This window comes from Bubalus bubalis, chromosome 6, assembly GCF_019923935.1.
Source record: "Bubalus bubalis isolate 160015118507 breed Murrah chromosome 6, NDDB_SH_1, whole genome shotgun sequence".
NCBI lineage: Eukaryota > Metazoa > Chordata > Mammalia > Artiodactyla > Bovidae > Bubalus > Bubalus bubalis.
The window spans coordinates 95,367,267-95,384,340 of NC_059162.1; the positions used below are offsets into that span (position 1 = coordinate 95,367,267).

General features: G+C 35.2%; 1 protein-coding gene across 4 annotated transcripts in view; it reads left to right on the forward strand.

The window, feature by feature from the left end:
* The window catches only part of FAF1 (Fas associated factor 1), a 513,649-nt gene that overhangs the window by 357,383 nt on the left and 139,192 nt on the right, over positions 1-17,074 (forward strand). For all 4 annotated transcript variants that reach the window (XM_044945026.2, XM_044945027.2, XM_025289476.2 and 1 more), the window contains 3 exons: positions 6,557-6,683; positions 7,620-7,683; positions 8,831-8,912. In XM_044945026.2, the coding sequence (XP_044800961.1) occupies positions 6,557-6,683; positions 7,620-7,683; positions 8,831-8,912 (273 nt within the window). The remainder of the gene's footprint in view (positions 1-6,556; positions 6,684-7,619; positions 7,684-8,830; positions 8,913-17,074) is intronic.

Genomic DNA, 17,074 nt, shown 5'->3' on the forward strand with positions numbered 1-17,074 from the left:
CTTCGTGACCACATGGACTGCAACACACCAGGTTTTTCTGTCCTTCACCATCTCCCAGAGTTTGCTCAAACTCATGTCCATTGATCCAGTGATGGCATCCACCATCTCACCCTCTATCGCCATCTGCTCCTGACCTCAATGTTTCCCAGCATCAGGGTCTTTTCTGATGAGTCAGATCTTTGCTTCAGGTGGCCAAAGTACTGGAGCTTCAGCTTCATCATGAGTCCTTCCAATAAATATTCAGGACTGATTTACTTTAAGATTGACTGGTCTGATATCCTTGCAACCCAAGGGACTCTCAAGAGTCTTTTCCAGCACCACAATTCAAAAGCATCAGTTCTTTGGCACTCTCACGGTTTCCCTGGTGGCTCAGATGGTAAAGCGTTTGCCTACAATGCAGGAGACCTGGTTTTGATCCCTGGTTGGGAAGATCCCTGGAGAAGTAAATGGCAACCCACTCCAGTACTCTTGCCTGGAAAATCCCATGGACAGAGGAGCCTGATAGGCTATAGTCCATGGGATTACAAAGAGTCAGACACGACTGAGCAACTTCACTTCATTTCACTTCACATCCATACATGACTACTGGAAAGACCATAGCTTTGACTAGATGGACTTTTGTCAGCAAAGTGATGTCTCTGCTTTTTAATATGCTGTCTAGGTTTTTCATAGCTTTTCTTCCAAGGAACAAGTGTCTTTTAATTTCATGGCTGCAGTCACCACCCACAGTGATTTTGTAGCCCAAGAAAATAAAATCTGTCACTGTCTCCACTTTTTTTTTTTTTATTTTACCATCTATTTGCCAAGAAGTGATGGGACTGGATGCCATGATCTTAGTTTTTTGAATGTTGAGGTTTAAGCCAGCTTTTTCACTCTCCTCTTTCACCCCCATCAAGAGGCTCGTTAATTCCTCCTCACTTTCTGCCGTTAGGGTGGTATCATATGCATATCTGAGGTTTTTGCTATTTCTCCCCACAATCTTGATTCCAGCTTGTGATTCATCCAGCCCAACATTTTGCATGATGTACTCTGCATGTAAGTTAAATAAGCAAGATGACAATATACAGCCTTGACATAACTCCTTTCCCAATTTTGAACCAGTCTGTTGTTCAATGTCCAGTTCTGTTTCTTCTTGATCTGCCTACAAGGTTCTCAGGAGGCAGGTAAAGTAGTATTTTCCCATCTGTTCAAGAATTTTCCAGTTTGTTGTAATCCACACAGTCAAGGGCTTTAGCATAGTCAATGAAGAAGGAGTAGATGTTTTTCTGGAATTCTCTCGCTTTTTCTATGATCTAACAGATGTTGGCAATTTGACCTCTGGTTCCTCTGCCCTTTATGGATCCAACTTATACACCTAGAAGTTCTCAATTCATGTGCTGTTGAAGCCCAGCCTGGAGGACTTTGAGCATTACCTTGCTAGCCTTTGAAATTAGCACAATTGTATGGTAGTTTGAACATTCTTTGGCATTGCCTTTCCTTGGAATTGGAACGAGAATTGACCTTTTCCAGTCCTGTGGCCACTGCTGAATTTTCTAAATTTGCTGGCATATTGAGTACAGCACTTTAACTGCATTATCTTTTAGGATTTGAAATAGCTCAGCTGAATTCTATCACCTCCACCAGCTTTGTTTGTAGTAATGCTTCCTAAGGCCCACTTGACTTCACACTCCAGGATGTCTGACTCTTATGAGTGAGCATACCATTGTGCTTATCTGGGTCATTAAGACCTTTTTTGTAGAGTTCTGTGTATTCTTGTTCTTAATCTCTTCTGCTTCTTTTCAGGTCCTTACCATTTCTGTCCTTTATTGTGCCCATCTTTACATGAAATGTTCCCTTGGTATCTCCAATTTTCTTGAAGAGATCTCTATTTTTTCACACTTTTTTTTTAACACTTATTGTTAGTTATTATAATTACCTGTAACTGCATATTACATTGGATTTTCCCTGAAGCTTAGATGGTAAAGAATCTGCGATGCAGGAGACGTAGGCTCGATCCCTGGGTCAGGAAGATCCTCTGGAGAAGGGAATGGCAATCCACTCCAGTATTCTTGCCCGGCGAATCCCATAAACAAAGGAGCCTGGTGGGCTACAGTGCTTAGGGTCACAAATGTATTACATTATATTCCATGAGAGAACATACACTATATATCTTTCATCCAAGTCCAGGCTATGTAGCACTTAGTAGGGCTTATGGATATATTTTAAATGATAAAGGGAATAACTGAATGCAATAAGCCAAAATAGAATCACTAATTTTTTTTTACCTTTATTTAAAAATTCTGAATAAATAGTTCTCTGGATTCAAAGAATTTTAGGGCAACCATCTCTGAACCAAGAGATTATCTATTCTCATCAGCAAACATAAAAGAGAAAAGATTATTTATCTCATTTTTTGGATGAAGCTTTTCCTAACCTGTTAGATGGCTGATAAGAAAATGTGAAGAAATTGGGAGTTCCTTATACATAATTAAGTAGCTCATTCTTGCAGATAGTTCAATAATTTATATGTGAAATATACTTTTTTCAACAAAATCAGCTTTTTAGATAGCCTCCTTTGAAGATGTTGTTGTTGTAGGGTTTGTCGTTCTAGGATCTCTCTCTTAAGAGAATTGGAAATTCTATACTTTGTGAAGAAAAAACAATGCATTACATAGGCACAAAATTAAAATCACCTTCCTAGTATGAGGTCAAGTCCTGTTTTTATGAAAAGAGGTTTTTATTTGTCTGAAAACTAGATTAGGAGAAAGGATATATGTGAGAGAGTAAGGTAAAACAGTGAGGGGGTGGGGATAATTATAGAACAATTTCTTTCTTTTTTATCCTTCTGTCCTCCAAACCTCCTTCTTAATCTGATGCCTCTTAAAGGGAGGGTAAGTGATAGGCAAAACTAAGTGAAGGCTGAGATGATAGCTTAACTGACTGCGAATACGAGAAAGTTTGTCATACTGGACCTTTGTTTCTTTCCACTTGCCTGTGAGCCTGGCTAAGTACTCTAAAGGAATGTACCTTTTATATCCTGAGCCTTTACCTGTTTAAAGACTGAGCCTCAAAATTCAAAGGCAGTTCATGCTCCAGATATTTGCCTACCTGAAGCACAGATGGAATTCAAGTACAGTTATGGTCCTAGAAAATGTATTTGGAAAATAAAAAAAATATATAAAAAATAAAAACAAAACAAAACAAAAAAGGAACAAAGAGAACAATTTGTGAGAACACTCTCCAGACAACAATAAATGGTGATATGATTAAAAAAAAAAAAAGAAAAGAAAATGTATTTGAAGAGTAGGTTCCCTTGCTGTTTTGATATGGGAAGGGGTTTAAATTTTTAAGCTTTCGAATTGCTGAAATAAAGAGGAGATCCTGACTCCACAAAGCAAAACACTTAAGAAACATTAGGATTGAGAAATAGTGGTAAAGTCAGAATAGAAGATTCTTAGGGCAAGAGCCATTCATTTCATTTTTCCAATTAGTATTATGTACCTTCTCTATTCAAACCATTGGGGAAACTGTCTTTAAGATAAGAGGGAAAATGTTACAAGTCTAGGCATTAATGTTTGGTTATGCCCAAGGAGGAAAAGCCTGCCGAGTCAACATATTTCATTTCAGGCTAGCATAAGTCCTTTTGAAAGAGGTTGCATTTGGCCTGAGGCTCCACCCACCAGCAGAAAATTGGATTAAAGACTTACTGAGCCTAGTTTTGCCCACCAGAACAAGACCCAGTTTTCCCTATAGCCAGTCCCTCCCATCAAGAAGCTTGCACAAGCCTCTTATGCTAATCCATCAGAGGGCAGACAGAATGAAAACAGCAATCACAAAAAACTAACCAAACTGATCAAATGGATCACAACCTTGCCTAACTCAGTGAAACTATGAGCCAAGGCATGTAGGGTCACCCAAGATGGTTGGGTGATGGTGGAGAGTTCTGACAAAATGTGGTCCACTGGAGAAGGAATTGACAAACCACATCAGCATTCTTGCCTTGAGAACCCCATGAACAGTATGAAAAGGCAAAAAGATATAACCTCAAAGATGAACCTCCCAGGTTAGTAGATGTCCAATATGCTACTGGAGAAGAGCAGAAAAACAGCTCTAGGAGGAATGAAGAGGCTGAGCCAAAGTGGAAACAACGCCCAGTTGTAGATGTGTCTGGTGGTGAAAGTAAAGTCTGATTCTGTAAAGAACAATATTGCATAGGAACCTGGAATGTTAGGTCCGTGAAACAAGGTAAATTGAAAATGGTCAAAACGGGAGATAGCAAGAGTGAACACTGACATTTTAGGAATTGGTGAACTAAAATGGACCGGAATGGGTGAATTTAATTCAGATGACCATAATATCTACTCCTGGATGACTCACAAGCTGGAATCAAGATTGCCAGGAGAATATCAATAACCTCATATTTGCCAGTACACCACCCTAATGGCAGAAAATGAAGAGGAATTAAAGAGCTTCTTGGTGAAGGTGAAAGATGAGAATGAAAAAGTTGGCTTAAAACTCAACATTCAAAAAACTAAAATCATAGCATCCCATCCTATGACTTCATGGCAGATAGATGGGGAAACAATGGAAATAGTCACAGACTTTATTTTCCCAGGCTTCAAAATCTCTATGGACAGTGACTACAGCCATGAAATTAAAAGACGCTTCCTCCTTGGAAGAAAAGCTATGAATAACCTAGACAGCATATTAAAAAGCAGAGAGATAACTTTGCTAAGAAAGGTCTGTACTGTCAAAGCTATGGTTTTTCCAGTAGTTGTGTTTGAATGTGAGAGCTGGACAGTAAAGAAGGCTAAGCACTGAAGAATTGATGCCTTTGAACTGTGGTGCTGGAGAAGACTCTTGAGAGTCTGTTGGGCTGCCAGGAGATCCAACCAGTCCATCCTAAAGGAGATCAGTCCTGAATATTCATTGGAAAGAACTGATGCTGAAGCTCTAGTACTTTGTCCATCTGGTGCGAAGAGCTGATTCACTGGAAAAGATCCTGATGCTGCTAAAGATGGAAGGCAGGAGGAGAAGGGGGCACTAGAAAATGAGATGGTTGGTTGATATCACCAACTAAATGGACATGAGTTTGAGTAAACTTGGGAAAAAGGTGAAGGACAGGGAATCCTGGCATGCTGCAATCCATGGAGTCACAAAGAGTTGGACACAACTGAGCGACTGAACAAAAACAAAGGACAGCTAGGTAACTCTGTGAAAAGAAACATGAAAACCGTTAGTGAGAGATCTTTAAAATCCCTTCCAGTTTTAGTATCTATAATTCTATGACTGACCGAACTATAACATCCCCTCTAGACAAGTTTCATGAATCTTTGCTCCTGAGTTCCTTTTAATACATTTTAATAATTTAGGTACATACCACCATAATTTAAAATATAGAAACTTCGTTTATTAAATGAGCTTTGTAGACCTGATTTACTAAACATAGTACAGACAGGCATTTAGCCAGATACCTTGCTGGGGCACCCTTGTTATCCAAGATGTGAATATTTGTCAGTATTCACAACCCAATTCAAATGTTTGGTATCCCAGACTTCCCTGGTGGTCCAGTGGTTAAGAATCTGCCTGCCAGTGCAGAAAACAGAGGTTTGATTCCTGTTTGGGAAAGATCCCATGTGCCACAGGACAACTAAGTTCGTGCACCCTAAAGTCCATGGTCCACAACAAGAGAAGCCACTGCAATGAGTATCCCCTTTCCATAACTAGAGGAAGCTTGTGTGCTACAACTAGAGGAAGCCTGTTGGCAGCAACAAAGGCCCAGCACAAATGCAACCAAAACATTAAATAATTTTTTTAATGTTTGAAATCCCATTCTAATTTAGATATCAGGGGCTGAATTCACATTTTGAAAGTGATGTTTTTCATTGTAGTACCTTACATCTCAATTGATGTTGCTGAAAACAAAATAAACAGAACATGTTTACTAGTGCCCAGCATGTAGTAAATTCTCAGTAAATGTTTACTGAATTGAAGCATCATTGTAATTGAAGCATCTCATTTAATAGCCTTCATTTTAAAAGATCTTTCATATATTATTTTGTGTTACCTTCCAAAAATACCATGGAGGTGGCATACCATATTTCACTAATGAGAAATTTGAGAACCATTGCAATAAGGAAATGGCAAGTTTTAAAATGTTATCATTACTCCTATCCATAAGCTTTTTGAAAGACCTGTACAGCTTATTTATCTCTGACCTCTTAGGTTTTACCCATTTCCTTGTTTATTGTGCTCTTAATTGTGTACTATATGCTTGGGATAAAACTGATAAAAAACCCCAGTCTTCATTGATTTTGTAAGCATCCTTCATTTTCCCTCAGCCTCCATCCTTTAGTATAGGGGTATCATAGCAAGATTAGAAATATATTCAATATTTAATATATATATGTATATAAGCCTTAAAATGAGAAATATTAAGCTTCACTCTAGCAAATAGATTCTTATTTAATAAAATTTTTATAATTCTAATGCCCTATTGTGATTATATAACTTGTATGTTAGGAATTTGATTTCCTAAAGTCAGTATGAAACTAATTATAGGACTTTTCTTAAATAGCAAAGCACCGATGTTCATATGGTTAGTGATAGTGATGGAGATGACTTTGAAGATGCTTCCGAATTTGGGGTGGATGATGGAGAAGTATTCGGCATGGCGTCATCTGCCCTGAGAAAATCTCCAATGAGTGAGTATTAATAGCACCTTGGGTCCAGCATTATGATTCTCCCTCCTAGTTCAGAAACTTATGAGGAGCGATGAACTTATGAATTTCGTCCTGACTTTCAGGTTTGGAGAGATAAAATGTAGCAAGTAGACATTATTCATAGGAACTAGAGCCTCTTAAGTTTTTATCTTAAGCCCAACCATTCCCAATACTTTAGTAAAATTCATTAAAAACTCAAGGGAATGTAACTTTTGTTTCACATGTATGAATTCGTCTATCTACTTGAAGCCTGGAAATTGATAAAATAGCTGTACTTTTTGTGACTGTAGTTATCACCACACATCTTATTGGAGATACCAGTTTTATCAGCAGTTATATTATTTTTCCATTCACCCATCTTTGGAGGGAAAAAGTAAACTATACCATCTCCCTCACTTGCACTTGACAGGATGCAGTGTAGGATCTTAAGTGATGCTACATACAAGACGATTGTTAAACTAAGCCCATAAATGACTCATTTACTCCGAAATTAGGGAACCTTTATGGGCAGAAATAGATATGATATTTACATAAAGTTGATTTTTCCCATTAGGTCTTTAATTTGAGAGCCTTTTTATATAATTTAATTACAAGATGTCATTTTCAAGAAAACTTTGAAATCATAAGTGATGACTGGCACATATTTTGAATACCTAGCAAGATTGTGTCAGTTAGTTTTCAAAAATTCATGAGCTTGACATTTTTGGGGGTTCTTTTTTAAGGTTTGACGAAATCTTCTAATGTAGCTGGAGTTAAAATGTCTTCTCAGATATATCACAGAAGTGAAAATTTAATTTTATTTCCTCTTTATTGATTAAATATATTTCTTATATGTGGGATTAGATGTTATGTGGTTTGTTTTTTGTGTCTATTTGTTTTGGTTTTTTGTTTTCGTTTTTTCTTTTGTTTGTTTTTTAGTGCCAGAAAACGCAGAAAATGAAGGAGATGCCTTATTACAATTTACAGCAGAGTTTTCTTCAAGGTAGGGTTAGGACATTAACTATATAAATTAATGTTCTTTTAATGCTACTGTGATTTTTCTTTGAAACAACTTTAATCATAGATTGTTTTAAAATTTATCCTTAAAGTATTCAAAGTATACATTTATCTATACATATAGTCCTGATAGTGAATATAGAGTGTTCCAATCAGATAACTATAAACTACTTATGCCACTTCAGAGATGTATTTATCTTATCTCTATGTCATTATAGAAGCATAATAAATGGATTACTAATTTAATATCTTGACGATATTTGCAAAAGGACTAGGCTGCTGTTGTTTAGTCGCTGTGTCATGTCCAGCTCTTTTGTGACCCCATGGACCATAGTCTGCCAGGCTTCTCAGACCATGAGGTTTCCCAGGCAAGAATACTGGAGTGGATTGCCATTTTCTTCTCCAGGGGATCTTCGCAACAGAGATCAAACCCACATCTCCTGCATTGCAGGCAGATTCTGTACTGCTAAGTCACTAGGGAAGTCCAAAAGGACTAGGTATAGGATACTAATTTTTAGTATATCCTAGGACAAACAAAATATTTTTTAAATTATTGGATAAAAAGACAATTAAACATTTTTAAATGTAAATGAATCTTTTAATTTTTTTGGAATCATTTAGCATTTCTTCTTTTAATAGTCTAATACAAATTTTTCTGTGTATTTGAGATTCTCCTAAGGTGTTTAAATATTTAAACCTAAATTTTCATGTAAACGATATTTCTCTTTAGTTCTATTTTCTGATGTAATGTAATTTGGAAACTTAGCAAGGGACCATCTTTTCTCTCTGTGTTGGACTTCCAGAATAAATGAACTAAAATGGAAAGTTAAGGCTGTTGTAATCAGGAAATCTTAGGGAAATAGGTAACCAGGAATTACTACTTATAAATGGCAATGGGGCACTTACTAAGTCCATTTGCTTGATGTACTTAAAATTCCAGTGTTCTGATCTATCACTAGAGGCCAAGAAGAGTTCAAAACACTAATGACGCCTTTAAAGAAATTCTTCAATGTTTTGTCTATACTGAAAGAGACATTAGCCCCAACATTTACTTAAAAGTTATTGGTTAGACTTATGAAACTTGAAGTAAATTTGAAATGTATTTTAATTAATAGACACAATTTTTCCTATAGATATGGTGACTGCCATCCTGTATTTTTTATTGGCTCATTAGAAGCAGCTTTTCAAGAGGCCTTCTATGTGAAAGCCCGAGATGTAAGTTCAATTTACCTTTTTTAATTAAACAATGCATCCCATAGGTTTACCACCAGGCCTGAGGCAATGCTTAATGTTTTCCTCTTTTTTCAGATTGAAGACTTGATTTTTGGTTCATTTCCCAACCTAATCATCACCAAGATGCCCATTTCAGTCAGAGAGCAGTAGTATGATAGAGTACTACTGGCTCTTGCAGAAGACTCTGTCAAGCTTTGAAATAGGGTTTCTTTCTTTCTTTCTTTTTTTCTTTTTTTAAGGGGGAAAAAGGGGTGGACATGCTTAGAAGGGACCAGGCTATGTACTTGTATTCTTTTTAGTTATGTGATTGACAGTTTCTTGCTAAAGGATTTGTCCTTCAGTCTTTTCCCCAAATGATTCTAATAGTATATATCTAATAACTGTAATATTTTTTCCTAAAAGTCATTTTAGACAACAAAAAGATTTTTCTTTGAATACAGAAATGAGCTTTGTGATCTTAAAATCAAGAAGATTGAAATATGTAACAAATCAGTAGTTATATTTTGAGCAAGAAGATTCTATGCGATTATTCTATGTTGACACTGCAGTCCAGGCCTCAGTTATCTGGCTCTTGCCTACCTGTACAGCTTCAGCTTTTCCCATTTCCTGCCTTACACTTAATTAATGTAGTAGTAGTGTACTATTTGTATTTCCCCATAATCTTACTCTTTTCTAATGGTGCCTTACTGTTAAGAATACCTTTCATCTTGCTCTTTACCTGGTTAGGTAAATACTGTGAATGTTTAATGAATAAAGGAAGAAAGGGAGAAAGGAAGGACTAATGTGTAGATGAGTTAGAGTAAAAGTTTTAGAATTAGAAATTTTGAGAATAGAGTGCAAGGATGGCTCTGGAATTTCTAGTTTCTACTTATGACGTAAAGAAAAATTCATCTAAAACAACTTTGAAAAATGGAATTCTAAGACAGTAATTAGTGATCAATTTAAATCTGTCATTGACAGCTCAGTGAAGTAGATTAAGAAACATAAACTGTTATTTACCCTAAGAATAGTTGAATAGCCCATGTAAAGTCTGTTTTAACCATCAATTTTTTAACTATTAAAACTATATTAAATGGATTTTATATTTGAAGACATATATTTACAGTAATACAGTGTTATAGTTTCTATACAGGTTTTGGAAGATACTAAAAAGCACAAAGAATACATTCTAATGCAGATTAGCTTTATGATATATGTTCTTTCCATATTTTTATTATATATTTTGTTGAACCCATTTACACATTTAACAAGAAATTGGTCATGTTATAATCCGTTAAAACAGCTTATTTTCACCTTTTAATATTATATGATCATTTCCTTAATTTTATTTTATAATATTTCAACTTTTACTAAAATAATTTTTAATACAGAAAAAGTAAAGGAATAGTACAATAAACACTCAAATCACCTATACGTAGACTTAATAATCACTAAAATTTTACCCCATATTTGCTTCTTTATATACAGGACATCTTAAAGTTTTAATGGAATTTTAAGTCTTATAACTTCAAAAGTTTAACTGCTACATACTTATAAAGAAGCAGCATTTGAAATTTAGTTATCTACATTATTTATGCTATTAGATTTATGATTTTGATTAATAAATTTTTATGGTAAGTTTTTGTTTCAGTCCCACTTATTGAAAATGGCAAACTTTGGAACAGAAAATAATTTTGAATTTATTATTTTAATTCATAAAAGCAAATATAAAAGAAATCTAAAGTTGCAAATTTTTTTTTAAGTTTTAGCAGTTAAACTTTTGAAATTATTGAAACAAACTGCATAAGTTAGGATACCCTTATATATTCATTATTTTTGCTAAGCCATTTAAAGGTGACATCATAGTTTACCCATAAAAACAGCTGCATACACTTTTCAAAAATAATGATATCTTCCTACAGAATCACAATACCAGTATTGCTTGTAACATAATTAACAATAACTTCCTAACATCGTCTAGTATCCAGTGCATATTCAAACGTCACTGGTTGATTGGGAAACCATGATCCAGTCAAGGATAACAAATTATGTTTGTTAGCTAGATTTCTTATACCCTTTTAAGCAAACACCCTCTTTATTCCCCACCTCCTGTTTTTATGACATTTGCTTTGTGAAGAAATCATTACAAATTGTTCTAAATTCTCGATTTGTGTGATTGTTTCCTTGTGATATTATTTAACTTGTTCCTCTATCTCTGTATTTCCTGAGAAATGGATATTAAGGCTTAAAGTTTTGTTAGATTCAGGTGAATTTCTTTTTTTTGCAAGAATGCTTTTTAAGTAATGCTGAATACTTTATTATAATCAGATTTTTAATGGTTATAGAGTCCATTGTATGGCGATGTTATTGTATTTAAACAATCACTTATTGTTGAACATAAATATGTTTGAAAGAATATTTATAGTTTTTAAATAATCTATTTTTCAATTCATTCCTGGGTATGAATGTATATAGGGTTAATTTGTCTCTGCTTTCCAGCAAGATTGCTAAGCAGTTGGAGTAACCAGAAAATACAAGGGTCTTTTATAACCTAAATATAGCTCCCAAATAGGCATAGTCATCTGTTGAATTCCATTTTAAAAGCTATTAGAAACTTTATAACTTTCAGTAATGATATATTATTTAAATATACAATATATAATAGATGAAAGAACTTTTTACTGAATGTCTTTGTACAGTAAATTGGCATTTGGATTTATTCAGACTGCTGATCCCTAGAGGAACATAAACTCTTAATAATTTGTGGTATTTCTAATGAAACAATTGATTGTTTTTGATGAGTGAATTAGTATTTTAACAACTGAAAGTCATTGGTTCATGTAATTAAATGTGTTGTTTTATATTAGATTGATGTCAAAATCCATTGACTTCTTTGGACTCCTAAACTATCTTTATCTTTTTCTGCTTGTCCAGGGTTTTTTCCTTTCTTCATTTCTCTTTTCCAAGTTGAAGATCAATAGCAGTTTATGTATCATTTATTACATTGCTCTAAACTTAAGATTTATCTGCATAGTGGATAAGTTATTTAAAATTAAATCTGAGAAGAAACATTTATTTTAGTCATCAACCAAATTATATACATATTCTTTTAAAATTAAAAACAATTGTCTAGAAAGTATAGAAATAGTACTACTGCTTTAGGTTTAATGGTGTACTATGGCTTGTGAAGCTTTTTCCTATGCATACATATCTCATTTCAACCCCACAACAAACCAGTGAGATAGGGATACATAATATCAGTATTCCAATTGTAGAGATGAGGAAGCTCAGAAAAGCTACATTACTTAACCAAAGGCAAATCAAGGGTAAGCAGTAGAGGCCAAGTAAAAGTGCAGATGTTCTTTTGATTGAACATATAAAAGTGTATTTTATACTATACCATCTTACTTTGAGAAGCTTTTCAGTGCTAACTGCTAAACTACTGTATTCAGTTATCAAACTCATCTCTTCTTTCAGACTGCACATTTGAAAGTTAAAAGAAATTGTTTTTGATATTTTTTTAAAAACTTCTGAACGAATCATTTTTAAGAAAAGAGTTTTCCTATTATGTTCAAACATTTTAAGACAAGTTTGACCGATACTGTGGGATTGTTACTAAATTTCTTTCATCTTAAACATCACATGTTTAATTTAAACTGTGGGAGACACATTAATTTTACCAGGGCAACAGATGAGCCTTGAGCACCAGCAATCTTCACTTGAAGTGAGAAATTGAGTTCGAAGAGTAAATAAAAACAAGATTGAAGGTTTAAATCCTCTGCTAGGCTTTTTGAACTTATATACTCATTAAATGTTTATTGGAGTGGTGGGATTACAAAGGATTTGGGGAGCTTCATCAACTGGTATATAGTTAATCACTAAGTAAAACACTACATTTGATAAAGTGTTTCTCACGATACACATTCAATCCATCTTAATGAAAACTGCTTCAAACTGATTTCATTTGGGAGCACTTGGTGAGGGTACTCACGTTCTTTCTGCCTTTTTCATGAGAAATTTACAATATTGTTCAAAGCAGAGCTCCAACTGCAGTGAAACAGGTATTCTAAGTTCTTGTGTTTAAGTATATTGTGGAAAGTTGTGACTTCTGATAATGGATTAATCGGTTTTATGATCTCTTCTTTGCCCTTAACTGTTAGGGATGTTGATTGAATTGAAGGCCATAAATATTTATTGTATGCCTGTTTAAGGACCTGTCCTTAACGTGTCCTGTCCTTGACGTGTCCACAGTCTAGTAGGGAAGAGGTATGCTAAGTCACTTCAGTCATGTCCGACTCTTTGCAACCCTATGGACTATAGCCTTCCAGGCTCCTCTGTACTTGGGATTCTCCAGGCAAGAATACTGGAGTGGGTTGCCATGCCCTCCTCCAGGGGACCTTCTTGACCCAGGGATTGAACCTGCATCTCTTATATATCTCCAGCATTGGAGGCAGGTTATTTACCACTAGCACCACCTGGGAAGCCCTAGTAAGGAAGATAAAACAATATATAAATAGATCTGTAAAATGCTATAAATGTAAAATGCTATAGGAGCAAAGAGGAGAGGTACTTCATCGACCTTAGAAGTTCAGGGAGATTTCTAGAGGAGGTACTTCTGACCTAAATCTTGTAAGATAAATAAAACAGGCAAATAGAATTCTAAACAGAAAGAAGGTCATAAGGAAATACCAGAAGATTGTAATTGAGGGTGGAAGTTGCTCAGTCGTGTCCGTCTGCTTGTGACCCCATGGACTGTAGCCCAACAGGGTCCTTTGTTTGTGGAATCCTTCAGGCAAGAATACTGGAGTTGGGTTGTCGTTCCTTTGTCCAGGGGATCTTCCTGACCCAGGGATCGAACTTGGGTCTTCTGCATTGCAGGTGGATTCTTTACCATCTGAGTTACCAGGGAAGGTACAACCAAAAAAATAAGACAGAGAGCGAAACAATGCAAGACAGAGAGTTGGATTGCCTGGTATGATGAGGCTAAGAACATCAACAGGAGCATAGAGGGGTCTGTGATGCTCTAGCATTACCTGGTGTTTAAAAAATATTTGTTGAATGAAGCTTACATTTTATCTATAGATAAGGAAGAGCCAGTGGTTTGCCTCCTTAATTACAGTTGCAGAAGTTACCACCAGCCACACCCATGATTCCCTGGGACTTTTTCCCCTAAAGAAATTTCTTTCTCAGTTCTGCTGTCCCTGAGATCTCTTCACAACAAAAAGCCCCCCAGAGAATGATTAGACATTTGTAAGTGACTAAAAATCAACAGCAGTAAAAATCCCAGTGCCAGGGCTTATGTCCCAGGTGAAAGATTGTTCCTTTCCCAGCCGCCCTTTGGGAGACTGGGCTTTGATAGCAGTAATCTTGTTATACTTCGTTAGATCTTCACTTCAGACCCAGTGCTGTTTCCAAATATTACACATAAATTAAGGAAACCAGTGCTTTAATTCTTGATTTCCCACTTAGTAACTCTGTGTTCCCAAACAAGTAATGAGCCTGTTTCTAATCTAGAAAAAAGAAGGGTTGATGATAATATGTATTTACTTTATATGGTTGTTTTGAGGATTAAGTGGGATCTCCTCATAAATGCTTCCCTGATAGCTCAGTTGGTAAAGAATCTGCCTGCAATGTAGGAGACCCTGGTTCGATTCCTGGGTTGGGAAGATCCACTGGGGAAGGGAAAGGCTACCCACCCTAGTATTCTTCTGACCTGGAGAATTCCATGGACTGTATAGTCCATGGGTCGCAGAAAATAGATACACAACAAGCAATAAAGTTTACTGTATAGCATAGGAAACTATAGTCAGTATCTTATAATGACCTGCAATGGAAAATAATCTGAAAAATACCAAAACTGATTTTTTTATGCAGTACATGAGTAAAAAAATAATAAAAAAAAACTGTTCTTAACTTTAAGAACAGTTCCATAAAGGAATTTTGAGAACCCATTTGAGCATTTATAGCTCTAAAATGAATGCTTTGCTCTAACAGTACTTTGTTCATTATCAGGTTTTATTTCACTCATTTTAAAAATTGGCCCATTTTAAAGTAGTGCTGGACAAGGAAATGACAACCCACTCCAGAATTCTTGTTTGGAGAATCCCATGGACAGAGGAGCCTGACAGGCTACAGTCCATGGGGTTGCAGATTCGCACACGACTGAGCAGCTAAGCAACAAGGTAGTGCTGTTTCTACTTCCTCAAGTTAAGAACCTAAATACCATCCCTGGTCAGTGTTTTTTAAAAAGAAATAAGCACTAATCAAATCTGAAGCCAGAACTGCAATTGATAAGTTTCTAGCACTCTCTCATCCAGAAAAATCAGCCAAACAGACCAATTTGTGCTTTGGAAAATATGCAGTTTGTTCATCATGTCTTTGTTTTCTTTTCAATTTAAATTCCTTAAAGGCAGACAGTGTCTTTAGAGTAATTTTTTATGACAGCTAGGATAGCATCTGGCACATGTATGAGATAAGAACTATGATGCTAGTATAATTTTTGAAGTATGTTTTCATATAAATGAAATGTTTGTTAAAAGAAAAGAATACAGATACATTTAAAGTAGCAAATTAAGTTACCTCATAATCCTAAACCTGAAAATAAGCACTTTTAAATGTGGTTTAAAAAAGAAAAGTCTCCAAACATATACATCAGTAAAAATGTTGCTGGGTTTTATAGAAGTGCAGCCATACGAAATATGCTATTCTGTAATTAGATATTTCCACTAAACAGTATATAGTTAGCTTATCTAGAATTGGCCTCTAATTCTCTGAGTTATCAGATCTACCTAATTAAAATTGTAAAAATCTTTAATGTTTATAATAAAATTATTTTTTAAATTAGTTAAAATTAGTTTTAAGATATGCTGCTGTGTGAAGTATTCTTCTCAATTTATTGCTGTTCACCATTTTTTGAGAGCCATATAACCATATTCAAAAAGCTGTGTAGGTAAAATTTATTAAAATATGAAAAGCAAGGCTGATTTTTATTAGTGGGCTTTAGTCATATTTGTATCATTTCTCTTAAGGAGCCCTCCCTGTCCCTAGAAAGTATCTGTTACTCATACTACCTATTAGTAAAGGATAAAAAGCTAAATTGCATCTCTTAAGTATTCCATTCGTAAATTTAAGAAGTTTGTTCCATATCTAATCTTAAACATTTTCATTTAAATATAAAGAGGATTTCCATGTTGAAACCCCAGTCTACTTCTCTATTTCAGTCTGATTTCTCTTTCTACCGTAGAAAGAGAAATAATGGGAATTCTTATATTTAATTCTGAGCCCCCATTTACTTGCCATGTGCTATTAAAATTAGGTTACTCAATCTCTCTGAGCATCAACTTAAAAATTTGTATTATAGTGCATACCTCACAAGGTTAACAAGAAATTAATATAAGTAAAACATCTTCAAAATGTTTGTGAAACGTCTTTAAGATTGTTTGTTTTAGTAGATGGACATTGAATAAATCAGGCAAATTTGGATTTGAACCTGGAACCTGAAACTGACTATATAAGCCAATATTTTCTCTGAAATGGAGATTAAAGTACCTTGGCAATTAACCCACCTTGGAATAATGAATCCTTACCTTCACAGTAACCAAGTTATTCAGATGCACATACTAGGGAAGATGAATTGGCCTACATAATTGGTACATGTAAAGGAGCAGTAAGAAATCAGACTGAAATAGAGAAGTAGACTGGGGTTTCAACATGGAAATCCGTGAATACCAGCTAAAGACTATTGTTATTGTGAGGTAGTAGTTAGCTTTTGAAAGTGCTGAAGAAGAGGGTGACACTGTCAAAGAAATAAGTATTGTGGTGGCAGTTTGTATCAATAGAATGGATGGAAAGGGAAAAATTGGTGGCAGAGACTGAGCAACTGTGTATGTTTGTATATGTGTAATTGTGGAGTATCAGGCAATGGTTAGAAAATCATAGTACAATAATAGCACAGTGTAGTTTACAAACTTTTTGACTCCTGCGTTTCACAGCCTCTTAGCTTTTGTATACCTTTTTATACATGTGTATCTTCTAGTATCCTGTTTCTCCCACACCCTTCTTGGAGTGCCTAACAAAACAGAGAATAATACTGCTTTTGTCATAGACCTACACTAATGTGTTCTGACCTTTCTTTCCTCTGAAGCATTTCAATAGAATCTGTTGGT